The sequence below is a fragment of the Polyodon spathula genome, chromosome 15, assembly GCF_017654505.1.
Source record: "Polyodon spathula isolate WHYD16114869_AA chromosome 15, ASM1765450v1, whole genome shotgun sequence".
Lineage (NCBI taxonomy): Eukaryota > Metazoa > Chordata > Actinopteri > Acipenseriformes > Polyodontidae > Polyodon > Polyodon spathula.
In genome coordinates this window covers 24,657,620-24,680,690 of record NC_054548.1, presented here as the reverse complement: position 1 = coordinate 24,680,690, position 23,071 = coordinate 24,657,620, and the positions used below count along the sequence as shown (strand labels likewise).

Below are 23,071 nucleotides of genomic sequence, written 5' to 3'. Positions count from 1 at the left end.
TTTGCTAAATTGATTCTGGTGATTAATTATCTTGAGGCAGCATCGTCAATATGTATTTATTTTATTAATAGTTTTAAAAATATATATTTTAAAGTTTCTTTATAGTTTCTAATAGTATATCACCTTCTCCCACTGAAATCATTAACACTGAGCAGCTGTTCACTATTCCTGACACCAGACAGCGTGAACGCTGGATCGGTGTTGTTATTTAATTGGGAGAGTCAATGTAAATTAGGGCTACATATTACCAATTAATAGGCTATAAATAGCATATTTTAAATATTGAGAACTGAAATACCATTTTGTACAAAATAAAAATAAATATCTTGAATAAACCTACACACGTTTATTCAAGATGCTTTTTTTATTTTGTAAGATTTGTATTATCACAATGATTTGGATAATTAATAAGCAGTAAAAATTAAGAAAGTGCATAGTGCTCAATTCACGTGTTTATTGCTTTCAGTTTAAGGGCAACTTAAAAACCATGTCCCCTCTCAAAGTGTTCCGGAATTATGGGGCCAGGTGGCAACCCTAGTTACCTGATAAATGTTGGCCATCTTTGATAACTGTGATAGAAACTCGCAGTGTGCAACATACAAATGCATAAAAATTAGTAACACAATGCAGTAATTACTGACTAATGTGTTTAGTATCTTACACATTTGTATGCCTATATTCGTATTGTAAGTGAAAAGCATAGAGGAAGCCAGTCAATGTACAGTTCAGGGACTTTCCAATCACGTGTGGCTCATCTAAGGGCCCAGTTAAGTTATTCAAAATTTCGCCTGTTCTCACTCTGCTCAGCGCTTAGTTTCAGCACTGCGAATGCGCTGGGATCCACGTCGCAGGCCTGATGACGCTGCCGAAAGGCGGTTCAGGTTTGCCACGTCTCTCTGTGGCAGCGGCAGGTCTGAAGTGAGGTACTAAGGCATGGTTGCATTCTGTTTTAAACACTCAAAACCAAATAAATAGGGGAACTCTTTTCAAAGCACCGCGGCCGTAAATAAGTATTCATTTCATAAAATAACTCAACACAAAGAACGAACAGTAGTGAATTAAATGCTCCTTTGCGTTTTGGACGGGTACAGTTTCAAACCACAACCAGTTTTCACACACAGCAGATGTTTGAGCGTCAACTCCAACCACTGCACATCTATGTGTGAGTAAAGATCTTCCTTTTGTTTGTTTTCGTGTTATTATGTACTCTCATCTACAAACTCCATTTATTTTCCAGTGAAACTTTTCAAGTCTTAAGAAAAGTTGTGTGTTGCATTTCCTCGCCTGCCATGCCGAAGTTCGTTTTTTTTTTTTTGTTTGTTTGTTTTGTTTTGCTTTTTGTTTTACTTGATGGTGTTTCCTGTGTTTAGCATATGGCGGGTATTACATTGATATTTTGTTATAAAAGCATTAACAACAAAGGTCATTGTAACATACTGTTTTAATGTGTACTGTATATACAATAATACACTAGTAAATAAGTAACTGTCGGCGTCCATTTAACAGTTTTGGCATGTGTTTATGTATTTGCATATTTAGAATCCAGACAGTAACTATTAGTACAATTTACTGTCTCTACCAGTCGAAATGAAAGGGTAATTTTGTTGCGTTGTGCATGAAAAGATGATAATTGTATTTCATAAATTCATTCTTAACAATAACATACACTATACAACCTACAGCCCCATTAAACTACTTAGCTATTAGAAATACACTTTAATTAAAAACTCAATTGTATGGAAAAACAACTGCCAATGCTTACCAAATCCAACCAAATCAATTTGCATTAAAAGTGAGTTCAAGGAAGTCAAGCGCTGTAATACTGTACCATTAACTGTCGAGTTATTTGCACAATTGTGTACTTCCTGACAATTGTGAAAAAAATATTAGTAGTAGTAGTATGATTTTGATAGCCAATACAAAATTGCTCAAATCTTTGATTCTACCTGTATATTTGTAACTTCGTTTCTTTTATGTCTTTCAGTGACGCGGTATATTGGACAGATTTTAAAAGTCAATTCATATATTTTATAAACAAAGCTCTGATTGTACTGTACTAAACAATAAAACAGATTTGAAACAGGCTTCATACAATACCTTATACATACAACCCATTCACTTTAATGTCTTTTAATCTATAATGTAAAATATCCTCCACAGTGTAGTTCTGTAGTGGTGGTCAATATTCCAGTGTTCCTTGTCACATGCAGTATGCCAAGGACATGATTTTCCCTATATTCTATGATAGGTCGGGTACCTCGCCTATAAAGGACAGTTATTGAGATTCCATGGAAAACTCCCAGTGCAAGGAAGTTAGTCTGTCAATGCACTTTTGCAACTGGTCAGGCAGCATCCTGATAGCTTTCAAAGCTGGCAATAGCCAGTGGTAGGAACGACAGGTCATATTTTCTGAGGAATTATCTTTAAGAAGTATTTGTCAGCAGGTATTAAATAAAAACTCACCCATTTATTAATGTGCTGATTACGAAACAAGAAGAGCTGCCCTCTCCTCACCTCACACATGGTTTACCATCACTACATAAGTGGCTGTCTGAAGTTACTAGAAGCAGAAGTCCTCCTGTTTGAGGATCTACAGTGCTTTCTACAGTACATCTTTTGTGCTTAAAACCCATTGGCCAACTGATCTGACTTATTTAGGAAGATTATGCATTAATTTAGGAACCCAAAATAAATAAAAACAGAATAAGATTATAGTTTTTGGTTTTGCTGTATGTTTTATATTAAATGCATTAATTATGCTATTGTACTGTACCAGTCTCTTGCAGTACCAAATAAATAAATAAAATACCTACTGTAGACACAAGAAAGAAAAAACACAGTACAACAACAATACAGATAACAATAGTAATTAGCAATAACACTTGTGAAGCTGGTGATAATTTTTACATAATGTTTTACTGTAGGTGGTGCATAAAACTGGGAGCAAATTTTGTTACCTGGCTGGTTACTGCTGTCTGTTTTAAAAAGGTTTTTGTTTTTTTTTGTTTTTGTTTCTGTTATCATACTCATGTTTAAATAATTTTTGGCATTGATTTTCTGATCAGTGCAGAGTTTAGAGCCTGTTTAGAGTAAGCTCATCACTTGTAAAATATCTGGAGGACAATACCAATATCAAACTATTTAATCCTGTAGGACAGTGCAGTGTTTCTGGGTGGATGTGTGTCAGGTTTGTTACATTTATTGGTTAAATGCTGCTGTGCTGTTTTGTGGTATTTGGCCTGTTAAACAAATGAAAGTAAAACTTTGTAATCTGCCGTCTTTGTTTTGGCAGGTGCTTCTCAACATCAGAGATGATTTTTGTTTACTTTTTAAAAACATATTTCGGAATGTAATAGTCTATTTATATGTGATACATTAAAACCTTGCCTGGCCAACAGTAAAGCATGGATGTTCTTTTTTGTTGTGGTCCAGGTTTTTTTTTAATTTTATTTTAGGAAAGAGAGACTTTGCCAACCAGTTGGTATGGTCAGTGTTGCCCTTTATTGAAAGAGTGGCAGAAAACTGAAGGATCTTTATATTCAAAGACAGTACTTGTAAAATTGCTGCAGCTTTCTTACACGAGATGACTCCCAGTGCAGTAGATCTTACTCCAGAGGGCTAACAGCTATGGAGGAAGTGATTCGTTACCATGTTGAAACAGGAACATCAGCACTGTTGCTCTTGAAAAAATATCCCAAATTATATCCCAAATTATATTAAAAAAAAAAAGCAACAAATAAAGAACTTCCGTGAAACAAAAGGGGGATCAACTAAAATGTTAAGAAATTGATTTTTAAAACATTGCATGTGTTCTCAGGGTTAGAAACTTACGCTCGCCCTGAGTGAATTAAATTTGATGACGACTAGTTGATATCTGTCTCAGTAATCCTTTGGGCGTGTACTTAAAAAAAATGTACACATATACTCTCACGTTCTTGTGTTAAAAAATATGCAGGGAAGTCAGTTTTCTAACGGTGTGTAGCAACGGTCAATAAACATTTACAAGTAAAGCTTAGAAAACAGCCACTCGATCAGAACTGAAACCTCCTTTCATCTCCCCAGCAATGCCAACCCCACTTAATGACGTTTGACTGTGACTGAAGATGTCATTAGCAAAGAAGGCCGGTTGTACGAACAAGGTCAAACAATAGGCCGCGTTTTACTAAACATTTTAAAACTAATAAACAAACAATAACCGTTATTGTAGCATGTTGCTTAAAACAACATAATATATTCATAATAAAGTTGAGTTCTTATCTGTAAACAGTAACACTTTTAAAGCTTGGGACTCGCTGTCTGTAGCTCGATGATGTTTACATTATCGTCTGCATATTTTAAGTGATTGGAAGCTGAAATTAATTTTTTTTAAAACACTTTTCAAGCAATGCAATATTGCTGTTCAGTAATCAGTTAGTTTGAAAACCAAGCTTTAATCACTGAATATAGGTGGACAGGCGGTGATTGCACGAGCACTCCTGGGTTCAAACACCAATGCCAAGGGGATGGGGGAAATAAAGTCCCACATACATGCAAATAAATGACCTGTTCTGTCAAATTATACTGTGGATGCTCCACAAGCAGAACTGTTATTGCAGCATTTAAAAATATAAAATCCATTTATACAAAGGCTCCCAGATTTCTTGAAAATTCCTGCTTTTCCCTCGTTTTTCTTTTGGATTTGTTTTGCTCATTAGTATGCTAAAGGGTTTTCTCCCACTGCTAATTTAAAAAAAAAAAAAAGAAAAAAAGCCACCTAGCTAACAATTTCATCCCCAGGGTTACAGTGAAACGCACTGCATGTGTACGTAAGTACATTAATTATTGTAGATAGTAATTCATAGCCAGCCAGCACTTTTGTACATAGCAGCACACGTAATGTACAACAAAATAAACATTTTATTTGTGTCTCCTGTTCAATTCCATGCAGAGCTTCATGGTCGGCAAATACACAGTACAGTAGTCGCTCAATAACAAGCTGCAAACGTGATTGATCGATCTCTGAGCATTTACGAAGGTGCTTTGTTTAAAAAAAAAAAAAAAAAATGTAAATCTAAATTTATAAGGGTGTTTATTTTTTAGCAAAATAAAATTTAAACCTATTTTAAGGGACCCCAACTGTTGTTGATTCCAGCTTAGACACTTCATATAATGACTAGCAAGTTTCAAAAGGTACTAGTCCTTGCTAACCAACACTTTAATCATACCTCAATCATGCAGCTGTCACAGAGGATTAATTATACTGTAGATTAGGCTATACATGCAAAATATTAGCTATTACAGTAAAACGCAACCTCCAATGTCATGGTGCTTATTAGAATGAGGTTCACTTCAAAACAAGCTACCCCCATTTATTTAAAAGTAGACACAGACATTAATTGTATTAACTTAAAACAATGAGCTATAACATGTTTGAAACAGGTTTCAGACTTGCAGGATATGAATCAGACGTAGGCAATCCATTGTTCTGCTGTGTACTGTGTCCAAAACAATTCCCTCACACTGACCACAATTCTTACTTCCTAATATCAGTTGACATAAAAAAAAATATAAAAATGAAATATATACTGAGCATCAAAAGAAACATCTCTTATATTTGTGCATCAAAACAAATGTATCATTTATATTTAAGCATCAAAAGAAACTTATCACTTATTGAAAAATGACAATCTCTGTTTTAGATCTGTCGATCTTTTGGCAGGTGTTGTGACTCTTGGTCTCCCAGTTCGTGGCCTGTCATTGATAGTGTGTGTCTGGTTGTACCGTCTCGCCAGGTTTGAAATTGCTGGCTGTGAGCACCCAAGATGACAAGCCACAGTACGCTGCCCTAGTCCAGCCTCCAACATGCCGATTGCACGAAGGTGCTGCTCTCTTGACAGATGTGGCATATTGTTTTCTGTGATTTTCTTTATTGCTTTTATTCAAGCTTGCAATTCACCAGCTGAAATCACTCCATATCCAGTGTCCAATCAACTGCCTCACTAATTAGGTGATTAAGTGCATATGCTTCACAGGGTTCGTACGCTGGTCTGGAAAAGTATGGAAAAATGCCAAATTGATTTCCAGGGCTTGAAAATGCGTGAAAAAGTCTCCGTTATGAAAGTCTTGGAAAAAGTCTGGAATTTTACTAGTATCACGAGAGAATAAAAATAATTCCACGATTATTTATTGTTAATAATAATTGATTTCGAAATGGATTAGCAGCTCTAGCGGCAACTGTCTAGGCAATGTACCAGTAGCAACTACAGTATATGGCTTGCAACCAAATCTCGTGAGGATTTCCCTGTGTAACACCCCTGACAATGGCCTGACAACTCAAGCAATTCTATCCAGTCTGCGCACTGGTATATGTTGCATGGCTCTGTCTGCTCCAGTGAACCAAAGGGTAAAATGGATAGTACGACAGCCAAAATATATACATTTATGTTGAAGGCTATGATTTTTTTAAACAAAGTTACAAACTGGAATTACAACCTACTGTACTCTGCTCACCAAGATTCAGATTTTGTTATCTTGTTGTTACCTTTATAAAGTCGTTAAAGTTATTTCCCAACCCAGGAAAAAAGAAATCGGGTACATAACGATAGTTATCATCACAGACTCACTGACTCGCTTTCTGTAGCCGCTATGGTGTGTATAAACGTAGCATGTTAACATCGCTTTTATCATTTCTTTAATGTGATTAATAAAATGTACCGGTAATTTTATTTTAAATGTATGGTGCTTGCTTGTAACTGACTGTACCGAGTGCAGCAACAGTCTCAGGTCTAAACCATCAGCCGAGTGTAGATCCTATTTACATCCTCTCAATGAAGTTCTATTGAATTTCACTACCACGTTGTTTTAACCGCTATAGATATCAGTGATTCAGAGATTTTTCACATCAATTTCACTTCCTGTTTAAAAACTGTTGACATTCCCCTGACTTTATGCCCCTGAGGATACATTGTCTTTTCCACAAAACTCCAATTTCTAGGTTTTACTACAAATAAGTATTTTATAAAATGAGAATGTGCCTACATAGATATCTCTGAGACATAAAAATGTTGTGGTAATTGCTTTCGAAACAGTTGTATTTGTAAAGAAATACCTGGGAAATACACAGAAAATAACCTGCCAGTATTTTATTTCCATTCTGCAAATAGTCATCGTATAACCGTTGCCTGGTGCCTGAAGTTATAAACAGTAAACACACCAGACATTCTCCCCTAAGAGCGCTGCTTTTACTGCTGAACACTGAAACCGAACTAGGATATCTCTAATGGCCATGGATTGTTTATCCCCTGTTATATTATTATTGTTATTATTGAACGATAGCTTAGTCTGCTGAATGTTTGTGTTAATTATTAAAGTTACTGCAGTAAGTGTTTTCACACAATAAAGCAAAGCATTTCATGGCTTAACAAACATGTCTGGGGATCCATCAAACTGGTTGAGAGGTAAAGTATCAAAGAATGCTTGCATCTGATTGGACAACATTTAAGATCCCACAGAGTCTACTGTATGGGGTATTATTCCCGGTGGTCCTAATCCATTTTCCCACAAAAGCCTTTTATTCCTACCTTAACACAATTCTTTGGAAATGTAGGCTACTGTAAACAGCTGACCTCACCTGTATAATTGCGGTCTGCTTGAAACTGTTCCTCTGTGGCGTGTATGATAAAGTGAAGGATTTATAAACCTTTTTTTAAAAAAATAATCATCATAATAATGGAAAACAAATACCCAGAAGTTATTAAAGATACCGTGTACATGAATAGCCTAGCCTTTGACTTCATAAGAAAAGCTCTGAAACTGGAATTCACACATTATAGCACAGGACTGTTTTAGTTAGGGAATTCCCCAAGAGCATGGTGATGCAGTACAAGGAAAATGAATCTCACAGGTAGTACAATGAAATAAATACTAGCTAAACTCTCTGGTTCGGTCTCTCTGCAGTGTGTTACAATAGTTTGTTTTCAGTCTTCCAGCTTTGTGCCAAGAACACTGGCAGAAGTGAGATATAGTGCCATATTAACAAGAGTTTTCATCCAGATGGAAAATTATGACCATAGACAGACTAAGACGGTCTTTAAAACTGTTGCTGAACTGATACGTTTTGTTTTCCAGAGGTCAGGCAGCACTGGGATCAGTACTGAGTTCTCGGGGTGGCCCATCCCGGTGTCTCCTGAATTGGTTCGGTTGCTTGCCATGCCTGGTGGAAGACGGGGTCCGAGCAGGCAGCAGCTGAGCAGGTCAGCATTGCCTTCTCTACAGACACTAGTTGGAGGAAGCTGCAGCAACGGGACTGGCCTCAGGAACAGGTAGAGAGATCTTTTGGAGTGTGTGTGTGTGTGTGTGTATGTGTATATATATATATATATATATATATATATATATATATATATATATATATATATATATATACACACACACACACACACACACACACACACACACACACACACACACAATGCCTTGCAAAAGTATTCAGACCCTTCCTATGGTGTCCCATTTTGTGAAATTACAATTTAAACTTAATATTTTATTTAAAATGTGAATGCTCAAACTGAAGACTTCTATGATAAGTTACAGTAAATTTCAGCAAAAACTAAAGAGCAAAACCGAAATATGTTGATTGCATTTGTATTCAGACTCGTCAACTCAGTATTTGGTGGAAGCACCTTTGGCAGCAGTTACAGCCACAAGTCTTTTTGGGTAAGTCTCTACCAACTTTGCACACCAGCTTGGTGCAATTTGTGCCCATTCTTCTTTGGCAGATTTGCTCAAGCTCTCTCTTCCTTGGGGATCGCTTATGGACAGCAGTTTTCAAGTCTTTCCACAGATTCTCAGTGGGATTCAAGTCAGGACTTTGACTGGGGGCCTCAAAGACATAACTTTCTTATTCCTAAGCAACTCCAGTGTAGCTTTGGCCTTGTGCTTTGGACCATTGTACCTACTAAAGGTGAATTTTTGCCCCAGTTTTAAGTCTTTAACAGACTGAAACAGGTTGTCCTCTAGTATTTGCCTGTACTTTGCTCCATCCATTTTTCCTTCAGTCCTAACAAGCTTTCCAGTACCTGCTGAGGAGAAGCATCCCCACAGCATGATGCTGACATCACCATGCTTGACTGTAGGGATGGTGTTGACTGGGAGATGTGCTGTGTTGGGTCTGCGCCAAACATAACGCTTGGCATTTAGATAAAAAAATTCCAATTTGGTCTCGTCTGACCACAACACCTTTTGCCACATTTTTGCAGGATCTCTCAGGTGCTTGGTTGCAAACTCCATGGGGGCTTTTGAGATGGCTTATTTTTAGTAATGGCTTCCTTCTTGCCACCCTGCCATACACTTTTGTGAAATGTTCTGGATATTTTTGACTGATGCGCATTTTCTCCCATCTCAGCCATTGAACTCTGTAGTTCTTTCAAAGTTGTCGTTGGCCTCACAGTAGGATCCCTCACCAGTTTCCTTCTTGCATGACTGCTCAGTTTGGAGGGACGGACTGATCTAGGCAGTGTCTGGGTGGTACAGTGCACCTTCCATTTCTTGATGATTGAGTAGACTGTGCTCACAGGGATATTGTTTTGTACTCCTCCTGATCTGTGCTTTTTAATGACTTTATCCCTGACTTGCTTTGAAAGCTCCTTGGTCTTCATGGTTGAGTCTTTGCTTGAAATTCACTACCTGACCAAGGAACCTCACAGAGACAGGTGTTTTTATTCTGAAATCATGAGAACCATTAATATTGCACACAGACTGAGGCCATTCAACTAATTGTGTGGCTCGTTAAGGTCAGTTTGTGCACCTGAATTAATTTAGGTTTGCCACAGCAAAGGGTTTGAATACTTATGCAATCATGACTTTTCCATTTTTATTTCATATTAATTATCTATTTAATTTTTTCTTTTTGTTTTTGCTGTGAATGTGTGGAGTAGGTTGTGTATATAACACATATTAATTCCTACTTCAAAGTGTCATGACTGCGAGCTTTGAAGCTACAAATTGTGAAAACTGTGAGAGTCTAAATACTTTTGCAAGGCACTGTGTGTGTGTGCGCAAAAATTATTTTCATTTTAAAATCTTTTTTTTTTGTTGCGTTGTACAGTAATGTGTACGAAGCAGCAGCAGCGTGATTTATTTTGTGTTAGCGGAAGTCTATAGGCCAGCAGTTCTCAACCCCCCCACCGCGACCCATATTTTTGTGTTTCAATTACAGTTCAATGAAAAGTATTATATATTTAAAAGTAAATATGGTTGTAAATTAACTTTGAAATATACATTGCGAAAGCAAGACGTCCTCAGCATTAGGGTATTGAGCAAATCGGAAACACCCACAGTTTGCTGTATTATTGTAGTCCAGTTTATCATTATGGTTGACAAAGTGTTCGCAGGAATATTGAAATCTATAGCAACATCTTTCTTTTTCTTGTACTGTGGTGCATTATCCACCTCTTTGAACACCTCCACTTTTGTCTGCAGGGATAATGCAAGTGTCTTTTTTTAAACAGCACTGATGCGTGAGCACTATGGCAATTCGAAAACTGTGTCTATGACAACTTGAAATGCATCATAGGATCAGTAGTCCCAGAACAGAGGCGTTAATATAAGGCGTATATACCTTATAAATAAGGGTCTACCTAAATTGCGATTTCATAGAAATCGGGGAAATTGAGGGTCACTGCTAAATTCACATCTTTGAGGGGCCAATGCATACCGGGCAAGTACGGAACAGAACACCAAATAAACAGTTTTTAGAAAACAAACTGGAAAGTCAGCACAGACAAAAAGTATTGCTGTAGGTTGTAGCCAAGTTAAATCAGTACTACAGGTACAATCTAGCACAGCCATCTCGGTTCAAACAACCTGCAGCTTACTTTTTAATCGTAGTTAGAATTTTAGACCTGAGTAGGCACGTTTTCTTTGTTTTGACTCGGTACTAATAAAATTAATTTTTGGATGGGACAAATTTAACATGACAAAGAACGTGCTGCATATATTGCCTTTATTAAAGTATGCCAGGTGCCTTTGCGTAACCAAGTTTTGGGAGTGTTTCTAATCAATTTCCACATATGTATAGCTTGGCAAAGTTTTGCCTTACACTTCCAACCAATTCAGTGGATGCAGACGTGCCGTCTCAATGTATGGGCAAGTCCACACCAGACAGAGAATGTCGGCAGCAACTGCTGGGGGATGTTGCACGCTTCCCTTTAACAAATGACAGCACTCTGTCTTAGTAAGGAAGCAAGTACCACTATTTTTAGGCTTTTATATTGTCTATTTAGGTTTATTTAAACAGGTCCGCGAAATCCTAATTTTAGTCTACAACCTACCCACGAAAAATACGTAAATTTACCATGATTTAAGTAGACCCCTACTTATAAACAAGTCTGTTTTACACAGAATAATTCTCCATTAAACCCATGCTGTTTGGGAGAGTCATGCCTCCTCAATACAGTGTCAATCCATGTAAAATTAACCAACAGCATGTCTCCTCACTTGGTGTCTTACAGTTACACAATATTCTACAGCCTATCCCTATATATACTAAATAAATATTTTTTCTGTAAAAAGTACATCCTTAATTTTGTGCTTATATCGTTAGAAGTTATAAAGCCAAAAGCTCAACATCTTTGTCTGTAAATAGATTTTTACTTCGACTGCTAGTTGATTGTTGTATTTAAGTTCTTATTCTTCTGTATGCAAGTCTTAAAAAAATAAAAATGAAACCAGTATACTGTAGTATAAAAAAAAAAAAATCTATTACCAAGAGATCACAAAACAGACATCCAGCGAGTTTGACTAGTTTACCATTGTGCTAAAAGGGATCTAAAAATTGTTCAGACACCCTAATGAAGACAGTAGCCTAAATGTGTTGGTGTAGCCTTTAAAAAAAAAAAAAAAAGTATATTTGTATTAATCAGTAAATACAATAAAAGCCTGGTAAATGACAAGCCTGCCTTGTGCAGTATGGTGTCAGTGCGTACAAAATGCTCTGTGTTTTTCATGGTCAGCCTTGAGGAATGTTCACGCATGTCTGAACGTGGATAGAACTGTGTATGACGAGAGCATTCCAGAAAACAGAGCGTTGTTTTAGAAACCTGTTGTCATTAAATACAATCTGTATAATATTCAAATCAAACATTGAAAATAGTTATTTTTCCCCCTGCTAGATTGATACAGTATCTTTTGTTTATTTTTTACCTTTTTAATACCATCAAACCAGCAGTTTAGGAATTCAATTATTGGACTGATTTATTGGCAGTTAAGAAATAAAATCAGTCAATTATACTTTTTCAATAAGATAACATATAGGAAATAGCTATAGAACGCTTCTCTGTGTAACTGGCTTTCTAATCTGTTTGTTTGGTTCTATATACAGTTGCAAGATGAAACAAATCTTCATTTACAACCCCTAAGTTTTGTACTGTACAAACATCTTTATAAAAATTGGCAATAACATGTCTATTGGCAAAAATATAGCCATGGTCAAAAGTACCAGGTATTCCCTTGTTTATAGTATTTTGTATATTATCTGTACCCAATGTGGATTAATTACTGGACAGTTGTACAAACATTTGCTCCCGCTGACATGACTTTTGTAAAACCATGTACATGAGAAGGAGAAAAATAACTGCAACCATAATTGTATTGTATGTAGGGCCGTAGCATGGAAATGTAAGATTTTGGCTCGAACCCTGTTTCGCCCTGCCTTTTCATAGATTGTCACTTTGTGTTTCAGGAACAGTACTTCTGTCGGTCTGTCTGCTCCACCGATCACTGCCCTCATCACCCCTGAGCCTGTCCGCCACCGTCGTGTCCCTGAGCTCCCCCTGGACGGGAGCCTGCTCTTCGAGTTCCTGTTCTTCATTTACCTGTTGATTGCCCTCTTCGTCCAGTACATAAACATCTACAAAACTGTCTGGTGGTACCCTTACAGCCACCCCGCTTCCTCTACCTCACTGGTAATAATGATTTTCACAGCCATAAGTCATATGTTTAAAGCATTACTGGTCAGTTGCAACCAACAAGTTAGGATGGTTTAATTGTGATTTGACCCTGCTGAATAAGTCTGCAGTCACATTAATGTTTATGACTAATTTGGACCATCAGTTGTACCTGAAGTAGTCTAATTATGGGTTGTATGCTTAAAAGGAGATGTAATGCCCTCTAATCTGAATGTTATTGTTATAAGAAACCAGCCCTTTTTATTGCTGTTTTAAAAATCTACCTTTTCTGTCTTGATGTTTGTCTTCAGATTGGTGCTAGACATTGTATCTGCATTAATATGTTTTGCATTATGCTCAAATCCTTGCTACTACTATACAGGGTAATAGGATGATGAATGTCTGTACAGGAGGTAATATCAGCACCTTTTTTTCTATAAAGCGTAAGATAGCACATTTTTAATACAGATTCTTCGAAAACAAAATAACTGATAGCCATCGCCTATTATTAAAAAATGAGAATTTCAATACCTACTAACCTGCCCGCTAACATTCTTTAGTCTCCTCTGTTTTGACCTTCACAAATTCTAAATTCTTATAGATTCTGCTGTATGTTATGTTTATTAACTATATAATATATAAAAATAACAAATTTCTACAATTTTTGGTAGCCACATATCCGTTAACCAAAGTAGCTGCGCAAGCAGCAGGAACATCAGAAATCCGTCTGACTTCCTGAATTTGAGTGGGGTGGGGGCATGTTTTGCACCACAGTGTTCAGTTGAAAAACTACTATAGGCAAAATATTGCACTGACCTTGAACTTGATTAACAGTCTTTCATAATCAGTTAATGAGACATCCTTATATACGTGTGATTAAATAATCTTGTGATTAAATAAAGCAGAGAGAGCGCTATAATATTGACAGACTGCTGCAGATAAAGGTATATTTCATTGAATTGTAATAATCGTGACATTGTATGGATTTAATGAAACTCTTAACGAGTTATTCACAAATAGAGAAACAGATGGTGCCATTAAATAATCACTTGTGTTTGATTTTATAATGAAAAGACCTTTTAACATACTGTAGATGGTCAACAAAGTAAGCTATTAAAATTAGTAAGCACACATATTGAAGTCTTGCATTTTCGTTGAATAAGTAGTGTATTGCATAATCGTAATACTATGTAATCTTTGAAAAACATCTCCTTTTTGATATGCTAGTTTTCTATATTGAAAGTGATTTTGATGAAACGATACTAATGCAGTAATAATCTGTTGCTTATATCCTGCATTCTTCCAGAATTTCCACCTAATTGATTACCACCTGGCAACCTTCATTACAGTCATGTTGGCCCGAAGATTAGTATGGACAATAATTTTGGAGGTAATGTTTAATAGTTTTAACCTTTTTTTTTTTTATATATGTATTTACAAGTACAATTTATCAAGCCACACTTATTGATTGTATATTGGTTATTGTGTTCGTGAAATACCAAAAAAGTAATATATACTTTTTGTGGACAAAAGCTCTACAGTTTAGCAAAAAGTCACTTTAAAAACCCTAAAGTCCTTGTCACTGTCTCTCGACTTCTAGATGTCCCTGCACTTAACTTTTAAAAATAAATGTCAATTTATGGTTTTATAAATATTTACACATTTGCTTCACATTGAGGATATTATGTAAAAAGGGCATTTTTTATTCCTGCTTGGACAAGGAATTCAATTCACAGCTTAGTAAAATATTATTCAATTTTATGTAAATGCAGCAGTAAGGAAGAACACACACCTCTCTAAGACCCTCCCTCTTGTGAATTATGGTCCTATTATATTTTTTTGCTGTAACAGTATTTATTTCAGACTTGCCAGTCCACCTTTTAGCAACTAGAATTGTTTGAACAATTTTTATTATTATAATTATTTTCTTAGGCCACCCAAACAGGACCAACATCGATGGTACGCTACACAGTGTTGATTGCTGCACGGTTCATTCTTCTCACCGTGTGTGGCTGGGTGCTGTGCTGGACGCTAGTCAACCTCTTCAGAAGTCATTCAGTGCTTAACTTGCTCTTTCTTGGGTACCCGTAAGTGAATGTGGTCTTTGTATTATTCCCCTAACTGTATATGGTGTTCTCATGGTAGGGTATTCAAATTACTAACAGATATATTCTTCCAGTGTTCAATGCCAAGGGATTCAGGTAAGGCACCAGGTTCAGCAGGAAACAAATCACAGAAACACATTTCAAAACCCTGTAAGGAATAACATTATCTTTATAATCAATGCAGTGAAAGTCACAATGTAGATTCTCATGAAAGGACAAAAAGGTATAAAACAAGTGCATTCATAATAGACATAAATCTTACCAGGAGATCATTCGGTGCAAATGCAGCAGAGCTGCGATTGCAAAGTGCCCAGGGGCTTGGTATTCAGTACATCATACAATGATGATGCCCAGCATCACAGTTTCCGAGAGGCAGTGTTTTTTGCGTTATGGCGTTCTCACTGAACCCTTGAAAATGCTACATAGAACCTGCCTAAAGAATGTCAACTTCCTGCAACACAGTGGACCAATGTACATTATGAGGCTGAATTAGGAAATGGGCTCACTTAAAGCACTTTTATATACAGTACACATCAGAAAATCACAGTGGTATTCTACATTTCATAATTTGGCATTTTTTTTAAAGTAAGAGGTAAGTAGGACAGATATGATGGTTTACAGAGATTGTTGATACAAGATACGCTCATAACAGCCTCATACTGTGTATATGTGTCTATTGCTTGGCTGGAGATTGAGTTGCCAGTTATTGTAGAATTATGTTTGTTAAATTGTGCAACTATTAACAGGCTATTATTATTAAGCATATTTGCACTTGACGAGTTCGGTAAAAATGTCCCTATCCCTAAAAATAATGCAGCTAGATAACTAGGTTTTTTGGGATTGTAGTATGATTAACTTTTATCACATTGTAATGTGGTGACAATGTGGATTTGCAGATTTGGAATTAAATAGCCCATTTACTTTGTAAACAAATACTTTTTTAAATGCATGAATTGAGGAACCACTGTGGTCAGATATGTTTGTTTTTTTGGTTCAACCTTTTTTCCCCCACAGATTTGGTGTGTATGTGCCGTTGTGCTGCTTCCACCAGGAGAGTCGGTCGCAGACGCTCCCTACAGACTGCGGTTACCTGGACCAGGAGCAGCTTGATGGTCCTCTGATTAAATCCAAGGACTTCCTGACGCTCCTGAGGGAGAATTTAAAAGAACAGTTTAATAACCCCACATCCATCCCAGTGCATTCCTGCCCTCTGTCGCCGGATCTGATTCGAAACGAGGTGGAGTGCCTCAAATCAGACTTCAACAAGAGGATTAAAGAAGTGCTTTTTAACTCACTCTTCAGTGCCTATTATGTAGCCTTCCTGCCTCTCTGTTTTGTAAAAGTAAGTCGTTTTCTCTTTGTTACGATAGACAGAGGTTAATATCGATTTTTGGAGTACTAATCCCAAACATTGTTAAACCAGTAATACAGAATATCTCAATTGAATTACGTTTAAAATGATTGTATCAGAATAGCACCTAGCCCACTTGAGTGACCAAACTCTAAACATCTCTCACGTCCTTTCTCATACTCATTCAAAAGGAAATCAGATTTTTTACAAAATTATTTTCAGGAGCCCTCAGTTAAAAAGAGAAATACAATGTCAAACTTAATGCAGTATTAACCCGTTATCTTTCAATGCTAAATATAATTATAGAAATATTATATAATACGTTATTTGAAAACATTTCAGTAATTATAAGTAACATGATTACCAGTAAAATGAGGTACGTTCTTAACAGACATAATAAAAATAACGCATACAGTACTTAGTGTTGGTACGACATTAAAAAAAAAAAAGAGCTTACATGTGTGCCTGTCACCAGGAGTATTCATTCAATGGAGTGGATGATCAATGTCTTTAGTCAGTGTGGTCCTCTCAATTGATCTAAAAGATCTAAATACTGACAATTTTTTAGACCAATTGAATAGACCCTGATGACTGACCCCCACACTACTTGTACATGGCATGGAATCAGTTTTATTGAACAGCACCTAAGCTACATTATACAGTATAGCTCAGTTCTTCCCTGGGTATTTATATCACTAATTATGGGAAGCAATTCTGAGAAGACAGACTGTGATTAATCTGTTTGCTTTTCAGTTGTTTTTGTTGGTATTTTTCAGCACATACAAAGCTTCCATGAGAATAGGCTCAGTCAAATATGTTATAAACCTTTTGGTTAATCTCACAGACTTACAGAACTATCAATTAAAAAATAATTTATATATTTTGGCAGGCTTCAAGGGTTGGGTGAAAACCCCAATATTATGTAAAGTCCATCAATTTTCAGGAACTTTATATCTTACCAGTGCATGAATATGAAAAAGAATGAGTTGTGAAACTTGGCTATATCTACTGCGACACTGTTTTGCTTTGTAGTGTGTTCAGCAAAAAAGAGAACTAAATGTTTATTGCTGTGTCTAGCAGATTTGCTATGAGTCTCATCAAGCAGCTTATTGAAGAATTCCTGGGTGTCCGCTTCAACAGCATTACAAGGGAGTTGCTTCCAGACCCTCAGTTCTCTGTGTAAAAAAAAAAAAAAAGTGCTTCCTATTTTCTGTTCTGAATGCCCCTTTATCTAATCTCCATTTGTGACCCCAGTGGTACTGCTGGGCTTGTGACACAGATCCCATTCTTTAGAAGTGATGAACAGAAAGTGTTCTTTGAGTCATGAAGCAAATGGTGTGAAACACACTTGTCTTCAGTAGCAAGTTGATCTGTCTTGTACAACAGCCACTGCATGAATGACTGCATGAAGCCCTCCTTTTATAGCAGGACTCGGATGCATCTGGTGCCACAAGAAAAACAGGATTTCTGTAATTGAGTTTTCAATTAAAAGGAAGACGCATGTAATGAGAGTTGGCAAGGCTGGTGATCTGAAGCCTTTTCCCGTGTTTCATCCATATTCACAGTGTACTGCCAGGTGGAGTTCCCTGTGTGTCATGTAGCTGCCTTTTAACTGTGTGTGATGCTAAAGAATTGTTCTGTCTTGTCTTTGCAGAGTACACAGTACTATGACATGCGATGGTCATGTGAGCACCTCATCATGGTCTGGATAAATGCCTTTGTCATGTTAATGAGTCAGTTGCTGCCTCCAAAATACTGTAATTTGTTGCACAGATCCGCAGCACATCTCGGCAAATGGCAGAAACTAGAACATGGTTCTTACAGCAATGCTCCACAACACGTGTAAGTTCCCTTTCATTATAACACTAAACTGGTTATAAGTAGAGGCAGTCCAAATCTGCGGGAGAATATGCAAAAAACTACAGAAATTAATCCCTGGAGTGTCCTGTGGAGTATCTTATTTGTTTAGAATTTATATTAATAAAATGGCTTATAAAAATGTAAATCAAGTAAAAATAATCATATCAAACAATTTGTGTTAAGTACTTCCAATTTAATATATCAAGCATTGTTGTCAGAAAAACCATTAGAAACCACAAACAAAAACATCACAGAACATGAGACTTCTTATTGGGCCACATTTTCAGAGCCATAACTCTTTAATTAACTCCTATTTTTTGAAGGAGACAACACATCTGTTAATTTAACAGAACTAGCACCAAACATCTAAGTTATATATTTCAGGTCACTTTAGCAGTCTCTAATGCCCTGTTCACACTAGCATTTTATACCGGTATCGTTGTGGAACCATACCGAAACATCTGTCTAGACTGGTGGTGTTATTGGTATAGTACCATTGTAACTATTGGTACGAAACTCAGAGCAGGTTTCGTACTGGTACTGTTTCGATACCACTCGAAACAGTTTAAGTGTGGACAGGTAAACTGACACGTGTTAATACAGTTAAGTCAATATTCTGAAGCATGCACACATCTTGCTTTACAATTTAAATACTTTAAACAGCTTTTCTAACAGCTGTGACAGCGGTTGTCATGGAAACGAGTTCAGTACGCGTGCATACCTAAATTCAACGATACTGTTGAGCGTTGACTCCACAAAAACGTCACTATTGTCACAACACTTCCAGGTATTTAGGAACGCTTCGTGGCATTCCTAAACTAAACGGTAAAATTTAAAATGAGTGATTCTGCATATCGGCCTGGAGCTTCAGAATGTAAAAAGAATATTACTAAATCTTAAATACAAGTTTTTATTAAATGTGCTGTATTACTTTGTAATGTATTATTACATAATATATTAATACTCTTTGAGCATATATATATATATATAATATATATATATATATATATATATATATATACACACACACACACACACGGTTGTAGTTAAATATTTGCTGCATATTTGTTGTTAAATTTGCTGCATCTTATTTGTTATACAATTATACATAAATAAAATAATGTGTGTATATTAACAATTATCATTCTGAAGGAGGATAGTGGTATCATTATCTACATTTAAGTCCCATTCATAATTCTTATATAGCAGCTTAATCGCAGTTGTGGATGTCGCCATCTTTCTGTTGATCAGCTCGCCAGCTCTGAAAGTCGGTGAGTTCGTTGAGCCAATGCTGCGCATCACTAGCTCTCAGCGGTGAGTTTAGGAACGATTTTAAGAGTTGTTGCTTCTCACCGTTGAATTTAGGAACGCAGCCAACCCGAACACTGTCGATTTAAACATACATGAATGTGTACGAGTATGTCAACTGCATGGGTACTGTACTGGGATTGAAAAGTGAGTTAGGACAGAAAGTGGTTTCGTACCGGTATATTCTATACCAAAACAAACTGTAGTAGTATCGTACCGATACAAGTGTGAACAGGGCTTTAATGATAATTATGATGACGATGTAGCTACGGAGTGTGGTTAATCTGTGAAAGACTGAATTCTGTGAGGAATTCCATTATCCGCAAATTTGGCTTGCCTCTAGTTTAAGGCAGTATGACTGTCAAAGCCCCTGTATGCACAAATAATGGGCCTTCCCAATGTTTTGCAGAGTATAATGAAAACTAACCTGAGGGTTTTAAACTCTGGTGCTGTCATTCTGCTGCTGGTGATAATATCTCATAACCATTTAAGATGCTGAATTCATAGTTTCAATGTTACGGAGAGTCCCTGAGGAACATGATCCTTTTGGCAGACATTTTACTAAGCTGCTGCCACTGCCGCAATGGCACCGCCTCTTATGACCGTGTGAGAAAGAGTTCTATAAATACTGTGATCTTAATGTAAATGTGACCATGGCAGTGACCTCGCACCTAAAATGGCTGATACTGTATACTGAGGTCATGTAATGTATACGTTTCTGGGGTATATTGTCTCAATATGTGGTACATAGCAACATAGCTAGTCTTATGATTATGTTCCATTGCCTGTGTTGTCCAATGTTGCCATATTTTTTTGACGCATCAATGGGGCAGATCAGTGTTTTGTTTGTTTTTTTATTTTTTTTCAAATAATTCTCATTATCAATGAATGGGTCATTAAGTTAGTGATTAGCTGTTAGTTTTAAGTGAGCCGTTGCATACCTTCTGTGGTATACACCAATATCTTGAGGAAGTTCTTTCTTTCTTGCTATAATTTGTATTACTTTATGCCATGTTCACTTGTAAAATGAGAGAAATCCAGATATATGTTTATGCTATGGTTGATCGTTGTTTTTACTGTTGCAGCTGGTCAGAAAGTACGATATGGCCACAAGGTGTGCTGGTGCGACACAATCGGTGTTTATACAAAGCTGTGGGACCTTATAATGTTGCAGTGCCTTCAGATGTATCCCATGCCAGATTTTATGTAAGTATGTCTGTTTTGAATAAAACAGCAATTTTACACATGCACACACAAAAACCTATTTAAACGTATTTGTACAGGATTTCTCTCAACATTTACATTTATGAATGGTGGGAAGAGGTAGGGACCCACAAAACCTTGATGTCAAAATAAGCCTCACGTTCGGTTTTGCACTGGAGTGAGTGATTTAATGAGCTTGGCATGCTCTGTAACGTGATCAGCAGGTATTAGTATATGGAATTATATTTGTAAACCTTGATTGAATCTTCTGAATCATTCTAAAATTGCTTCCACAAAACTTTATGAAGATCTAGCAGGAGAAAGAATCTAGACTGATTCCTGTTTGCACAGGTATTGATTCACTTGGTCTTGTTGGAGATTTTTAGCGAGGAACAGGCGTGGGACAGGTACAGTCAATGTTTGTTTTGCTACCGCCCAGTGCTTTTCTTTGTAACCGTATTGAAGTGGTAGAGTACTGAGAGCATCAGGTGGTGTGTGGTCTGTTTACAATTACAATTTTAAAAATTGTACTCCTCCATTATCGGACGTATGGCAGCCTAGAGATATCCAAATAAACCAACCAATGCAATGCCGTAAAATGATTTATTAGTCTAACTAAACAAAGCCACAGAGTACAAAAGACATATTTCTGAACAGTGATGTGCATTCTTTTGACATTTTTTTTTTTAAATGCATATGATGTTGCTGCCCTCTGGTGACCAGTTCTAATTTAACACCTAAAGCCCATGAAGAAGTTGGCAATTTTGGGGCAGTTTATGAAGCAGCCTGTTATACAATATTGCTTTTAACTACTTTGTGAAAAATGCTTGAGAATTTTACATGAGCTTTACTTACAGAGGCTATTGTAGCAGTAAGTGAAAGACAGTGCAACTTGTCTGTAGAATGTTGGTGTAGTAACTTCAAGGTGTTAATGGTCTTTAACTGTGTGGCTTAACTGGTTTCTCCGACCATTTGACAAACAGCGTTGAAACTACATTGAGTCTGTCTGGTATGAGGTCACAGGTTTCAGTGTGCACCAGTTTGAGCAGTCAAAATCATCAGGTTTCTAAACCCATGTTTCTTTTTCTGTTACAGTTTTTATTTCACAAACCCTTAAGGATCCTGAACCTTCTGATTCTGATCGAAGGCAGCGTGGTGCTTTACCAGCTCTACTCTTTGCTGCGGTCCGAAAAGTGGAACCACACTCTTTCTTTGGCTTTAATTCTTTTTTGTAATTACTATGTTCTATTTAAACTGCTTAGGGACAGAATAGTCCTGGGAAAAGCGTACGCTTATCCTTTGAACAGCTTTGGAATTAAGTCTCATTAAACAGACATGAGTTTGGGTGGGGTGGAGGGGAAAGAGTGAGACCAGAAAAAAAATATTTTTTTGATACGGTTCTATTTTTCATGCAATGTTTATATCTATTTAAAGATATTTTATATTTTGTATACTGTTTCAAGAGTTCCAGTTCTTTGCATTTGCAAGGTGTTATTACTTTTGAGCACTTGCCATCACTTTTGTATTCTCCAAACATACGCTTTGCTCAACCTTTTAAAATGATGAAAGTAATTTACTGAAGTGCCAAGACTATGTCACAGCCAGACACCATGCTGTAGCAATTATTGGGAGGAGTAAATCAATAAATGCAACTGATTTGCGTGTTGAATAACATGCTGCAATACTGGAGTGTGTGTGTATATCTATTTATACATGATTCATATACACCTCCTGGCCTCTCTGTTAGGATATGCATCTAATATTGAGTTGGGCCCCTGTTTGTCCTGATCACAGCCTTAACACAACGTGGCATAGATTCCACAAGGTGCTAGATGTTATTTAATCTATTCAGACATTTATATTTCACACAACTGGTGCATCAGTAGCTGAAATACATGTTTTAAGTGCATCCCAACCATGCTCAACTGAATTGACATCCAAGGGTTATGTACACAATTCTGGCACAGCGAGTTGTGCATTATTGTCTTTGATCATTATTCGCCTTGCTTTGCAGAGTAATATAATATAGAGGCCTGGGGTGTAACAGGAGAACATGCACTAAACCAAGGCACTCAATATGCGGCAGCTGATTGTGAACTATTATGCATGACTTAATAAAGGGAATTATGAAAGATCTCAAGTGGAGGGACAGTAGCATGCAAGAGCAAGTACTCAAAAATTGAAAAATGTGAGTAAGTCATGTTTGATAAATTTCATTAGTTTGCGAGTCATAAGTGTTATAGACAGCCGACAAGTTTTATGAATGATGAGGTGTTGGATAATAGACACAGAAAAGGGAAAAAAATATTCAAAAGAGGGAT

The 23,071-nt window shown here is 36.8% G+C and overlaps 1 protein-coding gene across 2 annotated transcripts; it reads left to right on the top strand.

Annotated features, from left to right (window-relative positions):
• Positions 1–857: 857 nt before the first annotated feature.
• Positions 858–22,434, top strand: LOC121327908 (transmembrane protein 39A). 2 transcript variants are annotated; one of them, XM_041272240.1, is made up of 9 exons: positions 858–1,162; positions 8,107–8,231; positions 12,719–12,941; positions 14,230–14,313; positions 14,856–15,010; positions 16,043–16,370; positions 18,034–18,221; positions 20,633–20,753; positions 21,846–22,434. In XM_041272240.1, the coding sequence occupies exons 2-9, from the start codon at positions 8,188–8,190 to the stop codon at positions 22,077–22,079; spliced, it is 1,377 nt and encodes a 458-aa protein (XP_041128174.1). In that variant the 5' UTR covers positions 858–1,162; positions 8,107–8,187; the 3' UTR covers positions 22,080–22,434. The 2 variants fall into 2 exon arrangements, with proteins under 2 accessions (XP_041128174.1, XP_041128173.1); XM_041272239.1 differs by having other exon boundaries at positions 859–1,162; positions 8,107–8,300.
• The last annotated feature ends 637 nt before the right edge of the window (positions 22,435–23,071 follow it).